The sequence below is a fragment of the Catharus ustulatus genome, chromosome 16 (genome assembly GCF_009819885.2).
Source record: "Catharus ustulatus isolate bCatUst1 chromosome 16, bCatUst1.pri.v2, whole genome shotgun sequence".
Taxonomy (NCBI): Eukaryota; Metazoa; Chordata; class Aves; order Passeriformes; family Turdidae; genus Catharus; species Catharus ustulatus.
In genome coordinates this window covers 2,499,140-2,520,710 of record NC_046236.1, presented here as the reverse complement: position 1 = coordinate 2,520,710, position 21,571 = coordinate 2,499,140, and the positions used below count along the sequence as shown (strand labels likewise).

The following is a 21,571-nucleotide window of genomic DNA, read 5'->3' as shown; positions in this document are numbered from 1 at the left end:
CCCTTTTTCCCCCCAAAGGACAATCCACAGTATTTTAAATGCTGGGATTACCATGGAAATTAAGGCTTATGTATACTTACACTCTGTGGACACAGTCACAATAACTTCTGAACTCACTGATCACTTCCAAGAGAATTTAAAAACAAAGACAGAAGCTGATTAAGATCCTATCAGCTTAATTTAAAAAAAAAAGACCTATTAAAGAGCAACTATATGAATTCCTCATTGGACTTGCATGTAGTACTCTGGAATCACACAATCTAGCAGAAAGATGCCTTTACACTACTGAAAGTAAAGGAACAGGAAGGTCAAAATGCACAAAAGTTGTGGCACCCTGGGATTCTGTGTGACAGCACAGATTGATTCAGGAGCTAATAAGAATTCCAGCTTATTAGAGGATGATATTCCACCAGAAAAATGAGGACAAAGCCTCCCCAATCTGTTTTCAGTGCTGGAAGTGTGGAGATGGCAGAACCCCACAGGTGATGCTGATGTTTGGGAACCAGGGAAAGGCTTCTGGCCACCCACTGAGGAGAGCCCAGCCTTCCACCATCCCCAGGTTCTCCTGGGGAAAACCACTGATTGTCTGGGATTGCAAGCTTGGCTTGAAGTTCACTTGGACAAGTCCAGCACGTCCAGCCCACGGCTCTGGGCTGAGCTTTGGCAGCAGCATCAGTCACTACAAAGCACAAGGTCAGCCCTTGTGCTACAACAGTTTTAGACTATTTGGCCTCAGCTTTTCTACACCTCACAACTCAACAGCATCCTGTTCTGAGTATTTCCCAACATCAGGAATCTGGTTTTGAAGGAGCTTTTTTTGTCTGTCTGTTCACTGGTTTTATATGAAGGCATGACATTATCTGTCAAACAAGAAGATGGAGGCACAGAGTATTAAATTTCTGCTCTGGAGAGACCCAAGTGCAAATGCTGTTCCTTCTGTGGCACATACTGCAGGAAATAAAGTCAACTAAAATAAATACAGCCCTGGAACAAACACATTAGGCCACTGCTACATCAAGCAATGTCTACTGCAATTTACTTTTCTTATCTGATGCTTCAGACATTGAGGAGCCCATGACAGAAGTTACAAGTGTAAAGCAAACTCTGTAATTCACATTTTAAATGCTGTAAAGACAACAGGCTCTGTGTGCCCCAGTGTCACTTGTGTTTATGTACCTGAGGAGGGAAGGCTCAAACAAGCACAAGTTAAGCAGCCCCAGAACTTCCTGAGCAGCACCATTGATATCCCAATGCTCCAGAAGGCATCAAAACTGTCCAACAGCAGCTCACCTGCAGGATTCCTCTCTCAAGTAGTGCTGTTTAATGACACTGCACTCATGTCTTCTAGAGAGAAACCCCTCCAGCTAATTAAAATTTATTTTAAACACAGATCCTTAATGCTATTTTAAGTATCAATGCCCAGCACTTCTCTAACTTGCTCACTGGAGTGGTCAAGTTAAACCATTTTTGAGTATTTTAAATTCCTAAACTCCAAGGATTAGATCAATAAGCTAGAAAGAAGGCAATACTAACAATTTAGATGCAAAAAGAAAGCAGCATTTGAGACAGAATTGTGTGTTAGAACAGCTGGCAATTGTTAAACCAAAATCCTTCAGCAACTCTGTCTCATCATCTCAGACAACAAACTATGAGCTGATTTAAATTTAGCCACGTTGGTTTAAATGTTTGATTTTGCTTCAGAATTCTTTAATTGAGACTTGTTCTGTCCTGAAACTTCTCACTCTGCTCCTCTCAAAGTGGCTGGAGCAAACTTTGTGCTGGTACCCTTGAGTCACCTCAGCACAAGCCTGTCCTGCACTCAGAATTAGGCAGGTACACAAAGGTAAATACACACAATCATTTAATTAAAGGCCCTATCTTGAAACAAATCACGGGGTAAAGATTTTACGGGGAACTTGAAGCAGGAAGTGTCAGTTTTAAACTCCACCACCAATGGCATTTGAATTTTTGTGTAAGTTAAGCATTAAATCATAAGCCTTCAGTACAGCACTGGATCAGTCAATCAGTGGAACTCCTTAATCCATGGACTATCATCCATCATGTGGCTCCATGGGATAACTGAAGGGTCACCATTATATGATTTCCAGCAATTGAAAAAATAAGAGAATGTTTTGTTTGCAGATCTTACAGTTACATTAACAGTAAGACTTGAGCAAGCTGGATTTCATTTTGTTTTCACAGGAAAAAGACTCCACTGAAGAAGTTGCTGGACACATTTCCCTGTGCATGGATGCACTCACTCCTTCCTTCTCTGCAAAGGATTGGTTCACAAATGCTCCACACCCAGGTTCTCTTCCATTTTCTGCCTGTACTTAATAACCTGCTATGTCAGCCAGCTACATCATAGATACTTCCATTTCCCTCATCAGATTCCTGCTCTTTCATCCCTGACTTCACATACACCAGACTGTCTGTCTCCATCTTTTCTAAAATCACACTTTTAGGTGAAGATTAGTTATCTCAAGTTTAATCTTTTTTTAATCCAGCTTTTTCCTTGCTGCATTTTAATTAAAATTTTCCTACAAGGAAAGTTACAGAGGAGACCAGCTCCAAGTTGACAACTCCACTTCCCAGTCTCACTCATCTGATGTGGATCCCAGGGGTTTTCCAGTGCCCCCTGATCCTGGAATGATGCACACCAAGCCCTGCATGGGGATGGTCCAGGACATTACAAATGGGAACAGATCCAGGAGCTGTGGCACAGCACACCTGCCCAGGCCAGGAATGGAAGGCTTAAGGAGTTCAAGCATGTGCATGACAAGATGAATCTCCAAAAAAACCCCCCAAAAAACTGAAATAGCTACAAAACTAGGAAATATATCAACAACTGTTTGCAAAAATTTGTAACTCAGATCATGTAGGGCCCAGAAGGGAGTAAGAAGCACTTCCTAACAAAAACCAAGCTTTAACCTAAAAATATTTCAACCAAATTTCAAGCTATTACTTCAAAACACAGGATTCACCTGCTTATTCAAAAGGAAAGCTTAATGTTTTACCACGTGCAAAATAATATTTGTTTTCCAGCTTTCCCTGCCCCCTCAGAGGTACATGGGACACACAATAAGAACCATGTGGAACAGAAAGAATTTTAAATTTGTCCCAATATGTCCTATTAACAAGTCAGGTCACTATCAACCATTCTAGCAAAATATAGTTCAAGAGTGCTTTAAAATAAATAAAAAAGGCAATACAAAGGAAACCTGGCACAATGTTCTTTGCAAAAATCCCCAACACTAAAAGACCTGTACAGAAACAGCTCCATGGCAATAACCTAAACCCCAGGACTTTCCAGGACTTGCAGATTCCCAAGGAGTAGGAACAGAAAGCCGCAAAAGCACAGGAATGACTGTGCATGGAAGTGAGGCAAGACATTGCAATGGCTCAGCAGTGCTCCACTGCAGAATGTTCTAAAAGGTGGGCACCCTTTGAAGCAGCTTCTTCAAAGCACAGCATGGCCAGACCAGGACTGAAATAACAACAGGAAAACAGGGATGGGCACAGGAAGGAGGGCTCTGGACTCTCCGTAAGCAAGGCAGCCTGACAATAGAAGGAGGATCCTTCTCACTCCTTTTTCCCTTTCTCATTACTTTTCATTCACTCCTCATTCCCTTTACCCTTTCTGAATGTTCTCTGTATTTTGCCAAATGCAGACTCCCTCTTCCTTCTAATTCAGTAGAAGCTATTACGATTTATTCTTAGGAAAGACAACATCTTCTTCCAGTCTAAAACTAACCCAACTCTGGTTAGTCTCCACCTGATCAGGCTCAACATTGTAAAATGCACATACCAATGTAAATCATTTAACAAACCTCCCTGAATGCCCAAAAATGGTATTGTAACCTTTTACAATACAGCTAAACAAGTACTTTCAGTGTTCCTCTTCCACCTCCCAATAAACCAAGAGGTGTTACGTGTATGACTCAGAGACATAATCCAGGACAAAGAACCCTGCACCACTGGATTATTGATTAACTGAATAGAAGGAAATTTCATATCTATCTCCCTCCATATGCAATGAGAGGCAAATTCTACACTTATCCACTATAGTTCTGTTGCAGTCAGAGACTATCCTATTTGATCCCATAGCAAAATCATTTTTAAGGATTGTTTATGTTCCAGCTTTTGTTCTTTTACGATCAGTTGTATGAGCAACAAAACAAACAGTGCACAAACTACTTTTCTCCAGCAGCTTGTATGGAAAAATACAATTCTGTTCTGGTAGATGTTGTTAGCACTTTGATAACAACTGTGTAATAAGGATGTTAAGCACAAATGGACCATGACATATTAAAAAGCAAAGCTTTCAGCACATTTTTCGAGGGCCAAACAAGTAATCACTTGCAACAAATTACTACTTTCAAAGCACAAGATTTATCTTGTTTACCAAGGAGAAGTTTGGTAAAATGAAAACAAAATCCTGACCTCCACGTAGCTCTATAGTTGTAATTTTTTTCAGTTTTAGAGAAGGAAAATCCCTCCTTAAACCATAAAGAGAACATGCTCAATGGATAATTTTGGCAGTTTTAGCAGCTACTCTCCCTGCTGCCTTAATCCCACCTATCCTAGGAACAATTCTCCATCCTCCAAGGTTTACTGGTGTTCCCCACTGCAGTCTCAGCTTAGCTGGAAATTAGCAGAATGCTTCCAATCCAATTCCAATGTACAAGCTTTGCAAATCCTGCAGCTATTTTCCACTTCTTAACCCTTATTTAAATATACTTAGGCATAACATTACTTCAGACTTCTAGAACTTTACATCGATGCTGTAAAATGTTCCACCCTGGCATCTTTTCAAAGTACTTGATGAGAAGCAAGTCTACCAACATAAGTTCAGCATTTTCTTTTTCAGAGCAAGAGGGAAAAAGAAATAAACTACAAATGGACCAGCCCCAAGTATCAGTAACAGTTCAGCTATTATAAAAACCAGGCATGACTTGCAGAACTACAGCTAATCTCTACCAGTGTTAAATACACCTAATCATTAAGACACCCGGTCCTTTTTAAATGAGAGAATTCCTTTTTCAAACATTTTTGATTATTTTAAATCATTAGCATGTTGATTTAAGTTGCTTCTAGCAGCAAGAAATACAATCAAGTGGCTTATCTCCTCCTCAAATCCCTACCTAATCCAAAACTGCTTCATAACTGGAATCCATTGACCTGCCTCACAATGAAACACCAGTTAGAAGTTGCCACACCCTTTAAAAAAGATGGGTGCTTGAGTTCAGATATTCCCAGTTATTGTGTATTTAAGTCATGAATAGCATTCAATGATCAGAAATGGAAACTCACTGCTATATTTATCCTTGTACAAGATTGGTAACAGCTACTAAGTTTGTGGGGACCTGCCAAAAGTTTATTCCTCCATTGCACACGTGACCAACTTTGATTGAACAGTTTCAATGGTGACACAGTAAGAGAAGTACTCACGTTGTTGGTTTCTTTTGTCACTGGCGTTTTTCAGAGGAAGGCACACGGGACAGTCGTGCCGAGTACAATTCTTCCAGTGGGAGATGATTTGTCTCGAAGATGCACAATGAGCAACTGCAGCAAGGGAAAGCAAGAGTTAAGAGTCACTTCTTGGTTCATTGGTTTTCAATTATTTCATTTTTTAGAGCAACTCCATTCTTCAACTGCTTTGAATTATTTCCTTTTTTAGAGTAACTCCATTCTTTCTTCTTCGCAAGCAATACTAAAACAGCAAACAAGTAAATTTTTTTGTGATCCACCAGCAAATGAAGGAAAGCAGTCTTAAAATTCAAGACAGACATGGTGGACACTACACCCTCCTTATACAACAGAGATGAAAAGGATCATTGCAAGGCTACACTGCTACCATCCTACTTCCAAAAGGCAAATACTGCAATACTACAGATATAACTAAACACAACTGAAATCTTGGTATCCAAGTGCAAATGAAGGAAACTAGTACTGAAATTTAAGCCAAAGACACGGTGGATATGACACTTAATGTAACAGAGGAGATGAAGAAGATGCTTGCAAGGCTATACCAGTACCATCCTGCTTGAGGAGGGTAAATGTTGCACTCTGTGCTCTAAACCGCGGACAGAGGAGCGCCAGGAGCAGTTTAACCACAGAGCCAGCGCTGCCCCTGGGATGAGCAGAGCAAGGCAGGGGACAGGCAGAGCAGAGAGGGCTCACCTTGGCAGGCCTTGCCAGCCTGGCAGTGCGTCATGTGGTTGAGGACGTTCTTCATGGTGCGGCAGTGCGGGAGGGCGCAGGCGCGCACCTCGCCGTTGGCCTGCTCGCGCCGCTGACACTTGTGGGCGTGGAGCAGCAAGACCAGCTGCTGCTGGATCAGCTTGCGCTTCTCGGGGTCTGCCGTGGGCCCGGTGGCCATGGCCTGCGTCGGGACGATTCCCACTTGCTGGACTTGGGTTTGCATCTGGGACTGAGAGAAAAACGGAGAGTTCAGCGTTGGCTGCGAGCTGAAGGGTTGAGTTTCATCTTGTTCAAGGTTTGAGTATCACAAAAGTGTTCACTGAGCTACAAGGGGTAATCCTAGCACTCTGTACAACTCCCTGAAAGGTGGCTGTAGTCAGGTCTCTGGTTCCAGGCAGCATTGGCAGAACCAGAGGGCACAGACTCAAGCTGCATCAAGGAAAAATTAGGTTGGATATTAGGGAAAAGTTTTTAATGGAAAGAGTGATAAAGTACTGGAATGGTCTGCCTGGGGAGGTGGTAGAGTCACCATGCTGGACATGGCACTCAGTGCCATGGTCTAGTGGACATGTTAGGGCATGGGTTGGACTTGATGATCTTGAAATCTCTTCCAACCCAGTCATTCTGTGAATTCTGTGAAGGGTTATTGCACCACTCCCTGTAGCATTCTCAAACATTTCTAATGCTGAAACAACAACAGTGTATTGAGAGGTTCTTCTGTTAAAACACTTACACAAACAGTAGTTTAAATAACTTTTTATCAGAGAGACCACAATTCCAACAGCAGTGAGCTCTTATCACACTCAGAGATGGAATTAAGGTCCCTTCCAACCCACACCATACTATAACACTATGAATTCAAGCTTGTTTAGTATTTTAGTATTTATTAGTATTTTCATACTATAGGTCAGATTTTCACATTATAAGATTTATACACATCAATCCTAGTTCCTTGTCCCTAACAAAAAGAGAAGACAGTAAAAATTCTATGACTGTCTCCATGTATTACAGCAAAAGGCAGAGCTGATTTTCAAAGCCTAAGTTAGACCTTTTTCCCTCCAAGTGATATTCCTTCCACAAACAAAATTCCCAGGTCAAGCTGGAATAGTTTTCTCCTAGTAAGGGCTACCTGAATCTGGGTTGCATTATGGCTACTGAAAAGAGTTACCACAGGGAGACAATGGGTTCTATCAACTTTAAAATCCAATGTTTTACTTCCAGTATTCATTCTTTATGGACACACTTCACCAAGGCCTGAGCTCTGCTTGACACCTGCAAATCCACAGAGATCTTCAGTCTAAGGTACAGCTGGTAACAGTGCAGAAGAGGAACAGTCTCTTTAACATGTCCATTAGTCAGCACTGATTAGGCAGCTTCTCTACCTTCCCAGACAAATGTAGAAACTTGACTTTCAAAATTGACTTTCAGCCTGCAACAATTCCCCTAGCAGGGACAGATATGGGATTGCAGAAGTGCTGAAATCCCTGTGATTTGCAGCCTGAATTAATCTTATGGACAATCAAGCAACTGTCCCAAGAAGCACTTTGATTATGCACTGTGAAAACAGGTTACCACAGGAAAGCTCACCAAATTCCAAGCTACCTAAGGAAAACCAGTTAAGAAAAACACTTTTAAATTGAATATAGCAACATTAGGATTATGCTAGGGAGGTAACAGAGGGAATAGTTCAGTGCTGCTCGCAGAACTACTAACCACAGCCTGTGTACCACACTTAAGGAAAATCAGGTTTAAGTGTCAGCATACACCATTTGTAGCCCACTCTACTTCTAACCTTTGACAAGGATTCCCCAGGAAATTCCATGGCCTACAAAATCCTACTTTTCTTATACCAACAAGAAGTTCCCTGTGCAAGTTCTTCCTACTCCAGCAGCAAGCTTTGTCCCTGCACATCAGGTTTTGGAGCTTGCTTTGCTTCTGGGGAATGAAGCACACAAGATCAAGTAGAAAACACCATGTCTGGTATTTGATGGAGGAAGTGGAGACTCTGCCACTTGATTATAGTAAGTCTTAGACAAAGAGGAATTGCTGAATCTGTTTGTCTTGGGCTTTCAAGAGAAAGAACAATAAAAGGAATAAGGGGGTGAATGAAGGAAACTCATGAACATCTGCTCACACTGCATGCAGCTGAAATTCAGTCTTCCATTTCTCCTGTGAACAAATCCATAGAGCAGAGAGGTTTAGCTGAAACAATTCTTGGGTCACAAATAGGAAACAATTAGTTCAGCTAATCTGCAGAAAAATACAGGGATCATGCCAAAGAAAATCTTGTTGGAAGCAATGCTTTCATCCCAGTCAAAGAATTGTTTCCCAAGCCAAGTTCTCCTTTTATTACTACCCTTCCAGTTAACAGACACAACTGCAGCTGTATCAGCACAGATGTCCTGACAGGGTTTCTTGAAGACTGACTAACAAAAAGCAGAACTGCAGAGTATCAGTGGTTTGAAGAACAAAGCAGCCTCAGTCCAGATCAGTGAGTCTGCAGGTAGGCACAAAACCCCCTCAGAAGATAAAGCTTCTTGTTGCTTCACCTGACTGACTGACAATCTCCTTGCTGAAACAGGAAGTTCAGACACTTCTGGACCCACAATTAAAATAAATCATTCAATAGTCAGCTAAACAAGGCCAAAAAAAATCTTTTTGTTTCTCTTGCCACTTGCTCCACCATCAACAGCACAAATGGATCAGGGGTGGGAAATTTGCTAAAACTTCTGACAGAGATGGGAATGTCAATAATCAGTTTTCTAGGAACTGAGTTATACACACTTCTATAGGGCAAGCCAGCTATTAATACCCTTTAAAATTATTCAAACTCATTCACAGAGGAAGATGGTTCTGCCCTGTCTTATCCTGAAAGCCAAAAGCTTCCTGCACATCTGGGCAGCACAGATGCACAAGTATCTTGTTGTGGACTTGGATGGACTCAAAGTTCCCTGGAGGTTTTACCTTACTGAGGTGACCAGCAATTCTCAATGTTATGTATTTATATTCAAAAACACTCAACATTGTCAAGATGGAACACTATGTACCTTTCCTTATAAAAGCAGGCAGCAATCTCAGCAGCAGTGGCAATCTTACAGCAGGTAAACAATGCAATACAGAACTCTGCCTCAGCTCCACTCTACAAAGCATTATGGTTTTAAAATACCATTCTTCTTCCGTAATTTCTGTTCATTTCCATGTTTTTCCCCTCTCCCTGACAGAAGAATGTGACTTTCACTGTATGAGGACAAATCCTGCATTTAAAAAATACCTTTTAGTTCTATAAGAGAGGTTTGTAATCAACAGCAGATCTTAGTGAGGTCCTTAAGAATCCACTGCCACAAATCCCACAGACGGGTACATTAAGGTGAAACACCCTCAAACTTCTTCAGTTCCCTTCCAACCACAGGCTTCAAGTGTGATCCTGAGGGTCCCTTCTAGAGAAGGAATAGCAGGCACAAAGTGCATACACACATGTGAACTGTGAATCTCAAAGAACTTCTAACTAGCGACATTTCTATCTGACTTAAGTGTTCATAGTGTAACCAGCTCCAATGAGTATCCCAATACATTTCCAGTAAGATTCAAAAAAGTCCTTCCTGCCCACAGGATTTGCAGGAATGCTCTAGTAAGTGCTGAACCAGCTCTGAACTGCCCTGGGAGCATCATTCTGTCCCAGAACTGAAGGAGAGCTCAAACAGCAGCTATTGGGTGGCATTAAGGCCAAAGGCATTCCCCACTTGATGACCAGAGCTTTGCTGGGAAAGTGACCCAGGACGAGTTTACACTTCTTGCAATTCATGTGGATGGTTCCCCTGGTTCCACCAGTTACTCCCAACAGGCATGGAATGAGCAGCCTGGTCCTGTCCAAAAGGATCCTTCTGACTCCAGGAACACCAGGGTCTGCTTTGGCCCCAGAGGCTGGAGGCTCACATGTGCACAAATGGGCTGAGACGAGCACTACAAGCACAAGCACTGGCATTTGTGCCCCCAAACCCTGCAGTGTTGCATTTCCTCATCCAAGGAGCAGCAGGAGTCAGAATCTGAGTCTGAATGATGGGCAGAAGACTCCACAGGAGAGGAAGAGAGGCTTCTTGAAGAACACAGCCTCAGAAGGCTGTCCTGCTGTCTGTAGTGAGATGAGTGATGTCAGTCTATAGCACCAACCTGAGCACTGGCAGTGCTCTAGGAAATTAGGAGAGGTAGGGAGATATTCAGCTCCTGAATACAAAGCCAACATAATCACAGAATCACAGATTCATTTAGGTTGGAAGAGCCTTCTGAGATCATCAAGTCCAACCTGGGACCCATCACACCTTGTCACCAGCCCAGAGCACTGAGTGCCACATCCAGGCTTCCCTTAGACACCTCCAGGAACTGGGGACTCCAACACCTCCCTGGACAGCCCCTTCCAATGCCTGACAACCCTTTCTGGGAAAAAATCCCTCCTGATGTCCAACCTGAACCTCCCCTGGAGCAGCTTGAGGCTGTGGTCTTAACATGAAGAATGTGTCTAGAGCTCAAGATTTATTTCAAAGCTTTGGCACTGACATGGATAAAGGCAGAGCTTTCATATCAAGGAAAAACAGGAATATTTTCAAATTCCCACTTCCACCCCTAAGGGTGGTAAATGAACCTGCAAGCCCATGACAATCTCAAAGGTGAGAAGGCTCCTATGGTCAGGCCACAGAAAGAACCTGAATAGTTGGTCAGTGCACTTAGCTTTCAATTGCTAAAAGAAATTTCTTTTAAAACCAGCAATTTCAAAACTAAAAATTCTATGCCATTGAGTCTGCTAGGCATCAAGGTTGGATCCTGATTTGCAGGATCAGCAAATGTCAAGAAAAGTACACTGAAGAAGTGTTTCAAAGTAGAAAAAAGGGACAAAATACAGGAAAGTGTAGACAGATTCCAACTCTCACATATAGGAAATTATGAGCAAAATCTTGAGGGGTTATATAACCTACATAAACCTCAATATTTTAGTGGGGGACCAAACAGCCTGAGGAATAAGGAACATTAAAAATCCCAGATAGCAAATCCTGAATAGAAGAAAGGATAAAGCACAAATGAGAAGTTTGTGAGGGAAGGAAATCCATGCTGCTGGAGTGCTGGCTATGGAGCACCTCAGCTGCTGGAATAGAGTAGGACACAGCAATGGATACTCTCCACCACTTATATTTGCATATGGGGGAGGGGAGAGTGGAACACGGGCCAGAGCATTGGGAAAAGATTAATTCCTCTTTGTCAGCTTTTGCCAGCCTGGCACTGTATTTACAGATGATGCAAAAGCTAAAATATTCCACCATTCAAAACAATTCACGTCCCCAGGATGAACTCCTGCACTAAGGCAAGCCAGAGATGCTCTGCTCCCAAAAAACCAAAGTCCTTTTCCAGGCACTGAACACTATCTGTCAGATTTGTTTCCAGGTTATTAAGATCTTCTCCTTTAGACCTAAGTGGAGCCTTTTCCCAGCTGTTCACTGCTGTAAATGAGGTGGGATTTTCTTGAGGAAGAGAAGGAGTGAGCTTGCCTGTGAACAAGAAACTGAATTTCAGAGTGGAGGTCAGGGCAGGCACAGAGAGGGTGAACACAGCTGACAACAAGCCCAGCACAGACTGGGAGAACGCTGAAGAGAGCAGCAAGCAGACACTCAGCATGCTGCCAGTGCAACAGCCACAGACCTTTCCACAGGGATAGAGGAGAGTGGCTGTGCTGCAAGAGAGGAAAAATCACAGAAAGGGTCAGAACACAGGCCTTCCACCTTGGAAGGGCACAAAAGTTAAGTGATTCTTCATAAAACCTTTTCTTTCTGGTCTCTAGAATAAAATACCACTTGTCTATTTTAAGTAGCTACAGTTCTACTTGCTCTAATTAAACCTGGCCTCCCAGTTTAAAAGCTTTCTTGCTCTCCCTCAGAGGTCTGCAGCAAGGCACACCTGAGACATCCTCACCCCCAAGTCACTTCTTCTGTCTTCTGATCAAAATCTGTTATTACAGAAATCCATAGGACATAAAAAGAAACAAAGAAGAACACAACAGAGAGCTCCTGACACAGTTTAGCAAGAGATGAGGGGGGAAAAAAGCACAGGAGAAGATGTGCTGATCCAATTCTAAGCCAAGAATTGAAGAAAAACGATTTCCTTCACTTCCACAAAGCAATATTCTTTCAACTCCATCTGCTGGTCATAGGGATAACTGTGAAACCATGCTGGTGTCTGGAAGCCAAACTTCCCCCAATGTGCTCCTAACCCATGCAGAAATACCAGATTTACTGGTATGTCCACAAAGGAACCATCCACCACCACCCTTGGAACAGGCAGCACTGCAGGCAGTGCAAAGCTTCAGCGAGTTTGATGGAAAAGCCTCACAGGGCTCCTCCCAAGCAGCTCCTCCTGGAGCCTATGCACTCTAAAACCAGAGGCTGCTGGCCCAAAGTGTCTGCTGGCCCAAAGTGGTTGCTGGCCCCCAAAGTGGCTGCTGGCCCCCAAAGTGGCTGCACACCACACTGAGCTGAGAGCAGAGCGTGGCTTGCTTCCACAGCCCAGGGATTGTGCACAATCTCACTGCAGCTCAGCATTGCCAGTCCTGCAACAGAACCATCTCAGCAGCACTGAAGCTCAGTAATGTTTCACCAGAACTTCCAACATCAGAAGCAATATTTTTCTTTTGGAAACAAACCTTTCACTCAAGTTTTCAAGCTGGCCATTCTGTAAAGGGAACTGATTCTGTAGTAGTCCCACAAAGCAAGAGCTAATATGCTCTTTGAATCACCATTAAAACAAAACAAACCAACAAAATCAATCCATCCTGCTGGCACTGAAAATTAATACCTTAATGCTGACCTCTTAATCATTTTAATACCATAAGGTTTGTTCTTCTTTTCTAATTAAAGAGATTAATCCAAACGTGCTTCTCAGGGTGTAGTGTAAGGTCATGCCTGGAACATGAAACTAACACTTCACAGACCCACTTTACTGGGGAGGCAGGGGGGGACAGGAGAGTGCTCTTCTCAGGAGAGTGGTAGCCTGAATTTGGATCAAAAATCCAAATCCACAGCTGCAGCACATTGTCCTAGCTGCCAGGGTTATGCCTGGCAGTGGGAAAAGTCCTGGTAACTGCTGGGTACACAGTGTCACACAGTAATGACTAGAATGATGTGGGTTAAGAAACTTAATTATTTTTTACTTTTGCAGCACATGTATAAGGTGTAAGGCTAAAGACTGAAAGGAGTATTTAGAAATATTTTGGTTTTCAGGACTTAGGGGTCCTCAGACAATGGCTAAACCTTTCTGCTTCCTCTTCTCTTATTTAAATACCCCTTGTGGTAACCACAGTGCTCAGTGCCATGCTGCAATCTGGTTTCCTGCCTCAGACAGGCCACACACCACCAGTATTCTCATTCACGTGGGTTTGTCTCTCACATGGAATAGTACTTGGGGGGCCCTTTAAGATAAGGATAGTATAGAGGGCTGGTTGAGCAAGATATGTGGTTACACTTATCCCACAAAGGACCCTGAATGGTTTTTTTTGGTTTTTTAAAATATGAAGTTGTCTTTCACTTGTTGTAGTGGATGGAGTCTGAACTGGTCTCCACAGGTTCATTTTTGATCAATGTTAACATAACACAACACCCTTTTCCACATCACTGCTGCCTCCCTCAGGGAACAGGACAGGCCATGTCTCCAGGCCAAGCACATTAAATAAACCATCATCTCCAGGGACCTAAAGCATCCCAGGACACAGAAATGGCAATGGGATTGCAGCAAGAATGCACAGCAGGATTGCTCAAACACTGCAGCTCTGCTCTGGGGACCTGCCTCTGTCATGAGCTGCTTTTCACAAGAGCCTTTTGGGTCACATTTTGGTTGCCCAATGTGAGTGACAGATGTCAGATGTGTGTTTCTGTAACTCATGGAACTGCTGTGGATTCATTTTACCCTTAGGTAATGCCTTAACATATGAAATAAGGTTTAGCAAGCCAGAGCCTACAAACCTCAAGTTCTGAGTCAGCACATTCTGCCAGTCTTACTCTCCTTATGCCTCTGTGCTTAAAACTGGGGCAATATATCTTTATCTCAGAGAAGTGCTGTGAAAATGAACTAATCCAAAGTATATACCTGCTCCAGCGCTGACTGCCACAGGAAAGAGCATTTGGAAAGGACCAAGTGAGATATATTACAACATACAGCCAGCAATGCCCACAGCTACACACAGAGCAGCAAAAATAGAACTAAATGTTGACTGTGTGCTCTTTCCAGGGGCTCTGTTCATATTGTTCACTGAATAAAGCAAAGTCCCTGTGGAAGGAATAACATATGGCCATGGATGTGCTATTACCAAATAATTACACTGCTTTACCCACTGTTGCCAAATAAAGGTTAAATTCTAACAAGTGTGACATTTCTTTTTAAGTTCTTGGCTTTGCAATAAAAATGTTTAGATTGTAAATTCAGTTTTTGAAGTTACACCCCTGTCAGGACCACCATGCCTCTAACCCCACATGAAGTGAGACCTTTGGGTCTGTTGGCTGAAATGCCCATTACTCTCTGCGCTGGTGTGAAGGAAGATATATTGGACATGCAAAGCTTTTGACACCTGAGAAACAAAGACAGACAGTTCTGACTGTTCTCTCAGTTGGTATTTTTGACATTTTAAAACTGCAATTGATACTATTGGGAAAGTTTCCTCTTTCTCTTGGACAAAATGGGAGAAAAAACAGTTTTTGATTTTATTTCTCTCCCGTCACCTGATAAGCCTTGATGCCAAATGCCTTTTTTATTCTACCTGAATACTGACCACTACATCCTATACCAGTAAGTGAGTATATTAAGATTTAGACTTTCCCACTTTTAAATGACCACAAAATTAGGCTTCAAGAACAGCTGGTCCCTGAGATGAATACAGCATTTTGGGGAGACCTGCAGGCTGTCTGCAGCATCAAGACAGTAACTCACTTGCTTTACACCTGACCCAAACACTTAATAAACACAACTGGAGTGGTCATGCAGCAAATTGTCTTTTAAAAATATTCTGCATGAGTGCAAGTGGTGTTCTGAACATGGTCTTAATCCAGCCACAAGCTGCTTTCCATAATCATAAACAGTAAATGACAGATCATATTAAAGAAAGATTTCACAGTGTAACTAAGAGAAAATTAGAAAGTGATTCTCTAAAATCAGGAGAGAAGAGGAAGTTTATTGCATCCTCTTGCCTCTCATACAGAGCCTATTAGGGACAGGCAGGTAGCAAACTCAGTGAAGGACAAGCAAGCATTGGTTGTGCTAAAAAATAGCTTTTTTTGATTTAAATTAAAAAATAAGCAATTTGCATCTTATGGAAGATCTTACAAGTTTCTATAGTAACTGCTATCATGTATAAGAATATAAAATGCAACAAGCTGGAGTTTCCATAGAAACAACACAAGCAGTTTGATTAATACGCAACATCCTGAGACAAACGGGAATATTTAATTTAACTTTATAAAGAGAACTCTGGTAAACATCATACTATAAACTTGTAAGCTATCCTAATAAGAACTGTTCTTGCAAGCCTGTGACATGCAAGTCATGCACAGTAGAAAGTGAGAAGCATCTGGGGTGTTTGTCACATCAGTTCCAAAGGATATGAGGTACTATTTAGTTTCAGGAAGGTGGTGATGTACCCAACACATTCTAATTGACATACAGAAGGTAAAGACATTTTTATCTGGTTTGTAACTAAATATACCAGCCAAAATGAAAGGATACAAGGCAGTTTTTATAACTGTGATTCTTGAGAAGGTATAATCACTGCACAAAAACGTACACAGGTTTTATATACACGCTGCAGAGCGGAAGTGAGGAACCACGGGAAAACTGATGCTTAAACAACCGTGGAGAATTAATTTGATAATGTTGCAGAAGCTGGATCACCCAAGAATTTCGAAAGCACTAGGAAGAGGTAAAGAGTGCTGGAAGTAGCAGGTCCAACTCACCATGTTTGGCACACTGGTGACGGGAGTACTCTTGATGTCGGCAGGGAAGGGAGACAGACTATTGGCCATGCCTGGCTTGTTCGGCAACTGAGGATTCACTCCTGCAGCTCCCATCTGCTGCCCTCCAGTTTGACTGAAAGGCTGCCCAAAGGGAGTAGTGTTACCTGTCATTCCCAGCTGGAAAAGAATGAATGAATGAAATGATTAGAATTTTCACAATTCCAAAGGGAGATTTAAAAAAACAAACAAACATATGTCACATATCCGTCTTTGCATTCGCACAGGCCAAATTCCAGTTTAAATTCCTCAATAGTAAATTTTCAGTATTAAATTCACAATTTCACAACTTTTACCAAGTTAAAATATATCCTAAAAAGATGTTTTACAAATATATACTGCAGTCTGGGGCTGAAGTCTTGCAATTCAATTTACAAAATCAAAGGTAAACACAAGATCATCCTTCTGAATGCACACTGACAAATTACTTTTTGGAACTTTGGAAGACCAAATAAACTTCAAATTCTGTGATACTTTGTGCATTCTAAGCACAAAGCATGACTTTGTACACTGACAGATGGGAGGGAGGGGAATATCTAGAGGCATCGAGCAAATGGTTATCAGCTCATGTTTTGGTACTTGAGGAGAAGTGTCTGAGCAAACGATGTCTGAGACTGACAGCCTTGACAAATGACACCTCAAGAACTCCCCAAGACTAGAAAACAGAAACACAGCTCCCCCTGAATGACTGGAGAGAACACTGTACATCCAAAGAGTCACTTTGCCTGCAGGAGTGTCCCCATGGTGAAATCTCCACTGGAGATCTCACAGAATCACTGAGCTTGGAAAAGACCTCCAAGAGCATCAAGTCCAACCTGGGACCCATCACACCTTGTCACCCAGCCCAGAGCCCTGAGTGCCACATCCAGGCTTTCCTTGGACTCCTCCAGGGATGGGGATTCCACCACTTCCCTGGGCAACCCCTTCCAATGCCTGACCACCCTTTCTAGGAAGAAATTCTTCCTCATGTCCAACCTGAACCTCCTCCAGCACAGCTTGAGGCTGTTCCCTCTCACCCTGTCCCTGGTTTTGTGGGAGTAGAGCCTGACCCCCACCTGTGTCCACCCTCCTGTCAGGGAGTTGGAGAGAGTGAGAAGGTCCCCCCAAGCCTTCTCTTCTCCCCCTAGTCCCCCTCAGTCCCTCCCACAGGACCTACTCAACAGATCACATTTGTTCACCCCCCTGCCTTGCACTGGGAAGATTTCCAGATGACTTTATGACCCAGTCCTAAATATGAACCCAACCACTGAGAAAAGTCTTTATTTGAAATAGGTAAATCCTATTTTCCTCTTACCTCTCCAGCCTTTCCTTCCTCAACACAGTGGTGTTCTGTGGTCCTGGTGTGTTCCCTACCCTTGCCAGCAGGGATTCAGGAGGACCACTGCCATAGCTGGAGGAAGGACTGTTCACATCAGCTTATCACTGAACAGCCTCTAATGAGGGATTATTCAGAGGTGGCTTTTTATGCTTACAGGAATCGGGCTGAACAAGCTACAAGCAATAAATTACACTGGGGCAGAGTCCAATAAACACAATTTGCCTGGGTAAATTGTCCTCTTTGTCCCTGTACTTCGTACCCTCTGCATTCAGCCAGCTGACCCTGCCACTCTCCAAGCAGCTTTATGTTAGGAAAAGCTCCCTTTCCCTGCATCCTGCCCAGTGACTGTTGCCAGATTTGGGCCTTTCTTCACTGTACAAGATGTTCTATCTTTACACATTAAAAAAAATCCCAAAAGCTGTTACTTTGCAATATATGAGGTTATCAAATATGTGCTGTGTCCCAGAGTAAAGCTGAATAATTCAAATAGCAAGTAAGACCAAAAAATTAACATCCAAAGTTTAGTCCCAAGACTGCCTTTAAAGAGAAGTGGTGTTAGCTACTATCACATTGCACAAATATAAAGAATTTAATTTTCTTTATTTCTGTTTTTGTTTTGCAGACTGCATGTTCAGAGAAATTAGTTTAATTATTATTTATTACACCACAGATTTTGGCAGCTTTCTCTGAAGAATTAATAGCAAAGTATTTAATAAAATTACCCACTCAACACACAATTTCAGATAAGGTATGAGAAAGTGTCATCTGATAATGACAGCTGTTCATTAATGCTGTAGGGGTCTATCAGATCAACAGTGAAGAAAATTTCTGAAACTAAAAGTGAGATTCTGACAGCTTAGGAGAACTACTGAAACCTTTCAGAAGTCAGAAATAGGAATTAACTCTGGGGCTCTTAGCCAGTTTTCTCATGTCTAATTCCCAACTACAAACTTTGTTATTGGAAGGACTTTCCTCTTCCAGTCTTCTCTGAACTTGCTTGAAAGTTTGGAGTTTTTTTGAATGGAATAATATACAGATTTTTCTGGCAACCATCACTACACTTCTTGCAGACCTTTACAGTCACCACCAGCACTGGGAGAGCTGTGGGGAGCCCAAAGTGGGAGACAGGAATGCAAGAGCAGGGACAGGCAAGCAGAGCCCTCCCCAGACCTGGCAGTTCATGGATGGAGCAGACTCAGACACCAGGAGGAGATGGAAAAGGCTCAGTGCAGGCAATCAATGCCCAACATGGCTGTGCTGAGCTTGGGAGCCTGGTGTTAAAAGTTTCTGGCAGAATCTCCTACAGCTGAATTTCCAAAGAGCAGAAGAGAGATTTTGTATGGGCAGTGAGAATGCTGAGTGAATTTTACTTCAAATTTAAGTTCTTGCTCCAAAAGCAACAGAGATGTGTTCTCATCTCATTATCAGGAAATATTAATGCTTTTTTATTCACGGAAGAATATTTAAAAACAGAAATATTTTGGTCTCAAAAGACACTTTTAAGTTTGTTAGAACTCTAAATGACTAGAACATCCCCAAAGCACCGAGGCTCTGCAATCCTAACAGGTACCACCACATGGTTGCTTCATTTTAACATCTCCTTTTCAGTAGGTCTTGTTATTAGACAGATCACAACTCTGCACAACAACAAAGCAACCTTTCCAATCTTCCCAGCTGAGTGTTTAATAGGATGAAGATAATTTTTTCTACTCTAGGTAGTCATTAAATAATAAATACTTGATTGAAATTTCAAGAAATGCTTTGCTGTTATTGAAATTCAGTTGGAAGCAGAGTAGCTTCCATTCGAAACCTTGTGTTTTGGCTAACCTGCTCTCAGCCACATTGTATTTCAGTGTCCACAGCTGTGCTTTCATAAGAGAAAGGAATCTAAAACTAAACTATTACACCAGTCTGCAACTTTCAAAAAATAGCATAATTTGATGACATTGTAAAACATAAGACATGCATTTTAATCTACACTTAATTTTTGTAAATTACTGCCAATGAAACAAACTACTAAAGACTTTGTTTTTGTTGTTTGAAGTTAATATTTTAAAAAATAGTCTGAATAAGAGGAAAAACCTTTCTTAGGTGGCAATCCCTGAAGTAAATATAGAGACAAAAATTAGGAGGGATCACCCACAAGAAGAGTTTATTAAAACTGATGGATGTTCATGGTTTCAGGGGGGTTTAAACTCAGATTTTCCTGGGAACAATTCAAATGAACAGGACTGCGATTTCCAGAGACTAAGAACGCACAATACAATGTGAGACCTGCTGGAACAAACTCTTATCTATTTTTAACAGTTTGCAACCCAGCCTGGGATCAGCGAGGAGTTTCAGTGGCAGAACAAGCTGCTGCCCAACAGCACTGAGATCCACAGCGTTCCAGAGCTGGTACTGCTACCCTGAGGAGCTCAGCATTGATTCCCAGCACTGCCAGGTAGGGACTCCAGCAGAGCAAAGCACTGCCAGCTCCTCCCTGGTGGGAAGGTAGCAAAAAGGAGGTGGAAGGAAAGGAAGAATCAGGCAGATCCCTGCCTGTCACACACTGAAACACACCAGGCATAAACTGCAATTCCTGGTTAATTATCTGAGCCCAGTGACTTCTGTAGGACTTTAAACCATGGCTGACTGAAATCTCAAAAAACAACTGGTAAATATATGCAGAAGATTGAGCCTACACACTGTAAAGGCTTTATCCTGCTTCTTGAATTCTGCAAATGGAAACTGGTAGCTCCAAGCACAGGACCTGGAAGGCTCAAACACCTCAGCTCCTGCCTCTGCTTCCAGGCTTTTTCCAGGCAGGTAAGGGAAGGCAGACATCAGAAAACCTTTTTTTTTATATATTTCTGAAACAAAACTCTGATCTCAAAATAGGTAGTTCAGGGGAAGATTACCAGGTAATTAAAAGCCACCAAAGAAGATAAACCAGCAAGAACACTGGAGTTTACAACCTGGTAAGAATGGTCATTTTCACAGGGAACTCTGAGCAATAACAAAGACTTGTATTTGGCTTAAAGTTTGTTAAATTTACTTTTCTAAAAGGAAGAAAAGCAAAGAGCAATCCAGTGTGAGTTGTTTTGCTTTCTACCTGCATGGATGTGCATCACAGGGCTATTCCACCTTCTATCCAGTGCACCTATTACACCAAAAGCTGAAAGCTTCTCTCTGACCACCTGGGTTATGCTGTTCACTCCCATTTTGTTCTAAGCTCATGGATGTTCCCTATATGTTCCCTTAGCTCCCCTCCCTCATTTCATCTCCTTTCTCTTCCTGTCACCATTTTCAGCAGCCCTGTTCCCTGCACTCCACCCCACAGGGACTCCCTTCATCCCACCTCATCCTCTGCAACTCATGTCTTACACTTCTGTTTCTGTGCTGCAGTTTTGGGCAAATCTTGCTTCTTTTGCCCAGCTCTTTGTGGTCACAGCTGCATGAATTCTGATGGAGAAGAGCAGACTTTCCCAAGAAAGGTGTTGTTCTGCTCCACCAGCTGCAGTGGGGGAGATAAAGGGGTGTATCCCAAGTGCAAATTAAGGCTAGAGGTGCCTCAAGAAGAAACACGATTAATGCAGGACACCACCTCAAACACATCATTTCTGCTCTAAAACAGTTCTCAGAAATATGATAATGACACTCTCCTTTAATGGAAAAGAGGCATTTAATTTAATAATTCTGCTATCCCAGGAAGACAAGTAGATTCTGTTCCCTTTTTTATCACTATGGCAACTCTCTAAGATACTGGAATCTATTACCAAGTGTGGATAGGAAATAGGGTATTTCACTCTACTCTCATAAGCCAAGGAATGTACAAACTTCCAAGCTGGAAAAAAAAAAAACCCCAGCACTTAAAACCTTTGTTCAGCTGCCTTGGACTACAGGAGCCATCACACTGCAGTGGCCTGAACAGCAGCTGTGGGAGGTGCTTCTCCTGTATTGCTGCTTAGTTCTCTTCAAAGTAGAACAGCAATTCCATTTTCTCTAGTTTCTGGAGTTTTTAGATTTTACAGAG

General features: G+C 42.3%; 1 protein-coding gene across 5 annotated transcripts in view; it reads right to left on the bottom strand.

Annotated features, from left to right (window-relative positions):
* LOC117003727 (CREB binding protein) overlaps positions 1–21,571 on the bottom strand; it is a 95,602-nt gene that overhangs the window by 40,862 nt on the left and 33,169 nt on the right. For all 5 annotated transcript variants that reach the window (XM_033073891.2, XM_033073896.1, XM_033073893.1 and 2 more), the window contains 3 exons: positions 16,182–16,358; positions 6,184–6,433; positions 5,452–5,565 (listed from right to left, as the gene is read on the bottom strand). In XM_033073891.2, the coding sequence (XP_032929782.1) occupies positions 5,452–5,565; positions 6,184–6,433; positions 16,182–16,358 (541 nt within the window). The remainder of the gene's footprint in view (positions 1–5,451; positions 5,566–6,183; positions 6,434–16,181; positions 16,359–21,571) is intronic.